The sequence below is a fragment of the Helianthus annuus genome, chromosome 13, assembly GCF_002127325.2.
Source record: "Helianthus annuus cultivar XRQ/B chromosome 13, HanXRQr2.0-SUNRISE, whole genome shotgun sequence".
NCBI classification, from domain to species: domain Eukaryota; kingdom Viridiplantae; phylum Streptophyta; class Magnoliopsida; order Asterales; family Asteraceae; genus Helianthus; species Helianthus annuus.
Genome location: NC_035445.2, coordinates 155,568,237 through 155,577,057, shown reverse-complemented (window position 1 = coordinate 155,577,057; position 8,821 = coordinate 155,568,237). Strand labels below are relative to the sequence as shown.

General features: G+C 37.7%; 1 protein-coding gene across 1 annotated transcript; it reads right to left on the bottom strand.

Annotated features, from left to right (window-relative positions):
* Nucleotides 1–2,085: 2,085 nt before the first annotated feature.
* LOC110899780 (calmodulin-7) lies at nt 2,086–4,158 on the bottom strand. Its single transcript, XM_022146670.2, has 2 exons — nt 3,996–4,158; nt 2,086–2,711 (listed from the first exon to the last, which is right to left on the bottom strand). Exons 1-2 carry the CDS (start codon nt 4,069–4,071, stop codon nt 2,338–2,340), a joined length of 450 nt encoding a protein of 149 aa, XP_022002362.1. The 5' UTR covers nt 4,072–4,158; the 3' UTR covers nt 2,086–2,337.
* Nucleotides 4,159–8,821: the final 4,663 nt, after the last annotated feature.

Genomic DNA, 8,821 nt, shown 5'->3' with positions numbered 1-8,821 from the left:
GTGTTGGTATGACCAACTATTATGCACATTAACATCTTTTGTTTAGGAAAATACAACTGTTTTCAAAATATCTGGAACTTTAATGCTTTTTAGTTTTTATATATGACGTTTATGCTCATGTGGACTTTGACATCTTTGTACATTATGAATCTTTTACTAAAAGTATAAACTCTTAATTTTTTATAAACTGAAGTTTATGTATCAGTTTTTTTAGATAACTATAATTAACATTTTCATGAAAACAATAACACTTTTATAGAATATCAACTTATTTATACAAATTTGTAAAGAGTTCTTTTATTGTCTACAAGACTTTGCCATAATTTTGAAGCGTCTTAAGAACATCCATGAATTTATTTGAATGTTAAGTATTCTTCTTGTGTTGTTAAATACAGCGTCATCATCGCTAAACCAACCTGAAATCTAAACTAAATCAAAACCTAGATGGGTTATAAGGACTTAGAAAATTAGATCAACAACAAAATAAAGCTCAATTCAACCATTCTTACCTACGTTATCTTTTCAAAAAATAATAATCTTTGAAACACAACATTCTTGTATTTCCTTCCACTTCCTTTCTTTTCACTTAAATAAACTCGGGAACAAAGCGTAACAAAGTATGAAAAAGAGATGGATAGTGAGAAAATAGGGAATCTTAATTAAACACGGGAATGGGAAGTAAGAGCATTCACAACAACTCTCACATACCTTTCTCATTTTTAAAACCTAAGGTAAATGTCTAAAATTTATCATTTATCACACTTCATATTAGAACCACCATGATTATACCCTGTTTTTATAATTTGAAAAATTGCTGTCGCAGCTTTTATATATGAAAAACTACTATTCATCCATCAAAATAATATCATGAGTGTATACAAATGAGAAATGTAATGAAATAAGAGTATATGATAAAAATAAAGATAAAAATGATGGATGAGATGTGTGAAGTTTAAAAAAATAAAAGATAAATTTTAAAAATTACTTTTTTTTGGATGGCAAGGAACGACGTGCCAACCATCGTGACACCGGGCGTTATGGCCAAGGTCGACTACTCGAACGCCACCAGCCCCTTGGCTCGCCACCCGTATTCGCTCTTCACCTGGATACCACAAAAAATAATGAGGAGAGTGGGAATCAAATCGGAGTCACAAGGAACACCAAATCTTTTCCCAACTACTCCACCACTACCTCATTAGCATTCATGTAAACGGTCTCCTTTTGTGTCATGAGGGGCCTGATAAGTTATATGTATACAATCCAACCCTAAATCAACGTAAGTTGCCTCCATTACCGAATATTTCGCTAGAAATCGCTTTGTTAATGGTATTGCAATAGCTTTTGATCCTAAAGTATCACATGACTACGGATCGTCTATCCTCGTGAGGATTTAACTCGTCCAGATATTCCTGTTCATTTAGAGGCGTTTGGAGGGTTTATGCTCAGAAATTTAGTCTAACTAGTATTAAGCCCCCCCCCCCCCACCCCACTCTTCCGCCCCGCGCTGCGGTGAGGACGTAAACCCGCGCCAAATAGCACCAATGTCACACCACTGTCAGGAACCACCAACGCTGAAGCTATGACGTGTTAATGCGAAGAAATTAGACCAAAACGTAAAATAAAGAAAATAACAACTAAGTCGATTTAGGACCCACGTATTGCGACAAACTTGTTAAACGGGAAAAAATAGACGACGTAAGAACGTTAAACCCACACACGCATGTTGCGCCTTGTTAACCTGCAAAAATTTGAAGGAAGCGCAAAACGAAACGTTAAAACGTTGAACCACACAGACACGTTGCGCCGTATTAACTCACAAAAATTATAACAAAACGTAAAATGAAAAGATTGCGAAATATGAAAAGTATAGGGAAACAAAGTTAAAGATAAATGTTTTCGAGACGAAGAATGCGTGTTTTTTTTATCCCCTAGGTTCCACCTCTGCCTTTTACAGTATAAAGTACAAAACATTGTTTAGTATAACCTAATAACATGAAGATCTCTCAAAGTTCGAATCCTAACAACCACAACCGACTCATGTTGGGCATATCTTGAAGAAAACACCATGAAATAAACATACAACACTAACAGAAAACAACTCAATTGATTAATAAAGAAGTAAAATACTCCAAATTGTTCTAGGTTCATAACCAATAAGAAAAAGAAGAAGAAGAAACTAACCCCACCTACTCACCAAAATACATAGAAAACAAAGTGGAAACCAAAAGCACCCAAACAAACACTAAACACAGGAAAATGAACCAAACCCACAAACAGATTCATCTTCCTTTTTTCTTCATCTTTTTTTAAAAAACCCAATTTCCAAATTAAACATCATCACTTCGCCATCATGACTTTGACAAACTCCTCGTAGTTGATCTGGCCGTCACCGTCCACATCAGCCTCACGAATCATCTCATCGACTTCCTCATCGGTCAGCTTCTCACCAAGGTTAGTCATGACGTGGCGGAGCTCGGCTGCAGAAATGAAACCGTTTTGGTCCTTGTCGAAAACCCTAAAGGCTTCCTTGAGTTCCTCCTCGGAATCAGTGTCTTTCATCTTGCGAGCCATCAGGTTGAGAAACTCTGGGAAGTCGATTGTCCCGTTGCCATCGGCGTCCACCTCGTTGATCATGTCTTGAAGTTCGGCTTCGGTTGGGTTTTGGCCGAGAGACCTCATAACTGTTCCGAGTTCCTTGGTGGTGATGCAACCTGTAAAAATATCATTCGAGAATAATATGTGGTAAGTTTGATGTATTCACTTATGAATGAGTTGATTCGGGTTGCGTTTTAACTCAAAACAGTCTAACAGGCCAAATAAAAACAAATTTAGCTGAAACGACAACACGGGTCCAATTTAGTTGATTTGGGCTGTGTTTCAACTTAAATGGGCCAAAAAAATCAAACTAAGATAAAACAATAACATGTTTCAACTTAAATGGGCCAAACCAAAACAAATTTAGCTAGAAAAACTGGTCAAATTCAGTTGATATTGATTGTGTTCAGCTTAAATGGGCCAAACAAAAACCAATTTAGCTAAAACGACAGCGGGTCAAATTTAGTTAAACGGGCCGAACAAAAACAAGTTTAGCTAAAACAACAACGGGTCAAATTTAGTTAATACGGGCCAAACAAAAACAAGTTTAGCTAAAACAACAACGGGTCAAATTTGGTTAATTTGCGCTGAGTTTTAACTTAAATTGACCCAACAAAAAAAGGTTTAGCTAAAACAGGTCAAACTTAGCTAGTATGGGCCAAACAAAAACAAATTTAGCTACGGCAACGAGTTATAATTACTCGATTTAGGCGGTATTTTAACCCATAGGATACATTAATCTAACTCATTACACCTTCAAATGTCACTTTTGAAACCATTACAAAAAAAGGATGATATTACAACCTAAAATCAACTAAAAACTAATGAAAAATTAACATTTGGCCTACAAACTCATACAGACATTCATAATTCTTGTCAAAAACCAATGCTTGAAAAGTTGTCACACTACTAATAAATCATCAAGACCATAAACAAAATACAGACCATAATAAACAATCAGATTAAACTGATCTTTTCTAGCCTATACAGCCCTAAAACAAACACTCATAAAAACCTAACAGATCTAAAAAAAATACCAATAAAATCACCCACACTAAACACTTAAATTCTAACAAGAAAAGAACCTACAAGATGAAAATCAGTAACAATTTAACAACAAATCCATAACACTCTTCAATTTAGCACACATCTTGCCATGAAAATTTCCCCCAAATCACAAAATTGACCTAAAATCTCAAAAGTCAAACACCACAAATATAAAAAAAAAATCCAGATCTGAAAAACAAACATGTGAGGGTGAAATACAACACAAGGATCCTAAAACCGGTTGGTTGGTTGTAACAAACATAACGGATTTAAACATCTAAACATAAGAATAGTTTATAATATAGAAGAAAAGTGATAAAAAGGAATATTGGATCTGAAAAAAGGAAGCTGACCATCTCCATCTTTGTCGAACAAGCTGAAGGCCTCCTTGAATTCGGAGATCTGATCATCGGTGAGTTGATCGGCCATGGTAGGGTAGATGAATGCTGGAGAATAAAGGGTTACACAACTCAATCAGCGAGTATGGTGATGATGTGAGGTTGAATATATATAAAAGAGTGGTGGTCTGGTCCTCCAAGCATTAATTTATTAGATGCTTCCTCTCTCCATCGTGCCACGACTTTTATTACCATTTTGCCACTCAATTATGTGTGTGTATTCTTTTCAAATTGTAGAGTAAACTGTCATTTTGGTCAGCGTGGTTTAGGTATTTTTGTTATTTTAGTCCAAATCTCAAACTTTTTAAATCTGAATCTTGTAGTTTTACTTTTATTGTCATTTTAGTCCAAAATCCAAAAACCCCTATTTTGACTGTTAAAAGCTCATTGTTTTGTCCTTTTATGCAAGGGCATTTTGGTCATTCTGATTTACTCTTCTAATAAATTAAAACAAAATTAATTATATATTATATAAAATATATATAACTCTCTCTCTCTCTCACTAAAACACAGATACACACTCTCTCTCATCTTTCTCATTTCATAACAAAACCGTAACCTTATTGTTCTTCTCTGCAAACCACATCCACCACACCCTCTGCCATTCTCTCTCACTCTCGACTGAGCCCCGACGACTTGAGCAGAATCCTGCCGTCCGGCGGCCGTTCTTGTGCCGACGGGAACCCACAACCACCTCTCCATACACACCCACACCCAAATTAGACCGGTAGCGACGACACGGTAACGAAATCAGAGGAGAGAGAGAGAGAGAGAGAGAGAGAGATGGAAGAGAGAGAACCGGCGAAGCCTGTGTCGTCTCTGAAGACCGTAGAGTTACAGGTGATGGGGTTTCACGATGTTGATGTCGCTGATGATGACGACGGCAATCGCCGTCCGGTGACGCCTCCGGCGGCTGAAACCCAAGTCAGTCCGGTAAGCATTTCAACCCGTCATCTCCTTCTCTTGTCTTTAAGATCTGTGAAGATCTATCTATTTTCTTTGGCCCGTTGTGGTTGACGTTTCAGATGAAGGAGGTGGTGGTTCTCCGACAAATTGGTGGTGATCGACGGCAGGAAGCAGAGAACCACCGCCGGCCCACGGCAGTGTGATTGTAGGTGTTTATGCACAGCTCTGTGTTGTTCAACAGTTCCAAAGATTCAGAAGCCGTCGTCGGTGGTGATTATGGGTGTTTATGGAAGATTCAGAGTCTATGTTGTTCAATTGTTCCGTCGTCGATAAGTGGTCGGAGATGGTGGTGAGGATGTGTGTTTTAGAGAGAGAGAGAGTATGTGTGTTTTAGAGAGAGAGAGAGAGAGAGTTATATATATTATATAATTTATAACTAATTTTGTTTTAATTTATTAGAATTATTAAAATATTTTTTTTAAATATAAAAATCAGAATGACCAAAATGCCCTTGCACAAAAGGACAAAACAATCAGCTTTCAACAGTCAAAATAGGAGGTTTTGGGATTTTGGACTAAAATGGCAATAAAAGTGAAACCACAGGGACCCAGATTTAAAATGTTTGAGATTTAGACTAAAATGGCAAAAGTGCCTAAACCACAGGGACCAAAATGACAGTTTACTCCAAATTGTATTTTAACTAGTTTTTGCCTCGCCCGCGTTGCGGGGCAATAATCCGAATATTTTTCTCTCGTAACATGTATGTCTGTGTTTAGGTTACTTGTACATACTACTCAAAACACGATCTAAAAAAATTACATCGAGTCAATAAATTAAAACAAAAACACTATCATACTTTTACTAAACAAAACTAAAACGATGGAAAGACTATAATTTTAAATTGAGAGCAAAATTGAAAATTTTCAGGACAAATAAGCATGCACCAGGCATGCCTGAACGAATACAAATTACACATATGCTCGCCCGCGTTGCAGGGCGTTAAATCAAATATTTCTTAGTTTCATAACATGTATGCATGTATTTAGGTTACTTGTACATACTACTTACAACACGATCTAAAAAAATACATCGAGACAACCAATTAAACGAAAACACTACCATAATTTTGATAAAAAAAAATAAAACAATAACAGGTCTGTAATTTTGAGCTGAGGTAAAATACTAATTTGTCAGGACCAATGAACGAGTGTTAGACAACTGTTTGACACAATAAAAGTTAGATTGAGTCAACCAAGCAAAATAAAACAGTACTATAGTTTTGCAAAAAAAAAAAAAGAAAAAAAAAGTAAAACGATGGCAAGATCATAATTTTTAACTGGGGGAGAATCAGTAAATTTTGAAATGGGAGCAAAATCACAATTTTGAACAGAGGGCAAAATCGTAAAAATATTTTGCACTGGGGAGAAATATAATTTTAAACTTAGGGCAAAATCATAATTTTGAGCTATGGGGAAGACATAATTTTATTTTGAACTGTGGATAAAAAACGTAATTTTGAGTTGGGGGCAAAATCGTAATTTCAAGTTAGGGGCAAAACATATTTGTATTTTGCGGGGGGGGGGGGGGGGGGTGTGCAAAAGCGTAATTTTAGACGGAGGGCGAAACCGTAAATTTAAATTGGGAGTAGAATTAGAAATGAGTTTTTGAACTGAGGGCAAAAGCGTAAATTTTGAGCGAGTGCAAAAATATAATTTTATTTTGAATTAGGGGCAAAAACGTAATTTTAAACGAAGGACGAAACCGTAATTTTAGGCTGAGAATAAAATTAAATTAAAAATGGGTGGTCCAATAGGGAAGTGCCAGGCAAGCTGCCTGACACTATTCCCTCAACTCCTTTTTGTATATGTAGGATAATTTAGAGAAAACAATATCCGAATAATCCATGTGGTTTGTTGCAATTTCACCTATAAGAGTAAACTACCATTTTGGTCCCTGTGGTTTGGTCAATTTTGCCACTTTAGTTCAAAACTCAAACTTTTTGCATCTGGGTCTGTGACAACTCGAACTTTAGACCTATCATTGTGTAACATACGTGAACGTGTTATGATTTTACAAGCTGTGATGCTATTGAATGTTATGATGTTATGTGCCTTATGTGTGTATGTATGTTATGTGTACACGAACCCAAACCACACACTAAAACCCGATTGCACATTATAACTGGTCACACAAGCCCTTCGGGCCACACTTTGAAACCGGATTTCCATTAGATAACCGGATGGGCTCGGCCCACTCCCCCACTCGCAACACAAAACCAAGTTTAAGGGTTTTGTTTATTGTTTTGCAACACAAACACACACAACCCTAGACTCTTCCTCTCTCTCGGTCGCTTGGAACTCGACGGCAAGAACACCCCCACTCGGAATCACCCTTGTTTCTTCTCCAATCCGGTTAGTGATTATGTATTGATTGATTGTGTGTTATGATTTGTATGTTGATGATTGCTTGATACCGAAACTCGTTGTGTATGATATTATTAGTTTGGGTCGATGATAGATAATGTTCATGTAATTGGCTTGCTCATGAAATCGAATATATGTGTTTTGTATGATGTTAATCGGCTCATGTGTATAGTCAAGGGTCACAAGAAATCGGATGGTATGATATAAGCTAAACGGTAATCGGAATGCTTGCAATCAGTCGATGTGTTAGACGATTTGGATTAAATGTTATGATATATGTTCATGTGAATTGTTAAGAATTGTTCATATGATTGTTAGGGTTCATGAGAGTTCTTGATAAAATACCTTGTTTGATCGATATCATGCTAAACGAATTGTTAGAAATCTGTTAATTGAGTTGAGTATAATTGGAAACTATTATGTGATTGTAACCGATCTGCATGAAATCAGGAAAACCAGTTACACACACGGTTGCGACTCGGTATCACTCATTGCGAGTCGGAACCCCACTCGAGACCACAACAGCACAAGCCGAGACCATGGTTGCGAGTCCCGTTGCGACTCGTAACCAGACCATGATGAGCCGAAATCATCAGTTGCGACTCGCAACCTCCTATTGCGACTCGTAATCTCCGGCTGTGACTCGTAACCGGGCCATGATGAACCGAGACCACCTGTTGCGACTCGAGATCGCTGGTTGCGACTCGAGACCTCCTTTGCACGTACACTGTTTTGGGCCTACGCTGTCACGGGCCCAACCTTATGACTGTTATGTTATTGGACTTGTTTACATAATTGCTAATTGGACTGCTTATGTTAATTGGGCCGACTACTTGGACTCGTTACTTGATATGAACTGCTGATACGTTTATGTGATTTGCCATGATCATACTTGATACCATACGTGATACAAACGTGCTACATACGAACCTAACTTTCATAATAACCATGATAGGACGTGGTTGATTCCTTACTTGTATACTTGAGCATTATACTGTCTGTCGAGCAAACCCAGGTGAGTTCACACTCCTACTAAGGCATGGGATTCCCGGGTCGTGGGAATGGGATAAAGGTTACAATTGACTAAGAACGTACATATGCTTTTCCTAGACTATCACCTACCATGATCCTCGGATGTCAGGACGGTTCCGTAGGTTAGGATAACACCTACGTGGTCATATGCCAATTACTGCCTCGGATGTCAGGCACGCACGTAAAACCTACGTGTACGCATTACTTACTTCTATCCTCGGTACAAAGGATACGTACGTGAAACCCACGTACACCCCCGCGTCTCCTATCCTCGGTTGTGAAGGATACGTACGTAAGACCTACGTACACCCCATACGCGCTACTGTTCTCGGAAGAAGAACAGGGATGATACGAGTAGTTGATACGAATAGTCTAGTGGTCACATAACATGGGAAGCCCCCACCTATATAACTTACTATC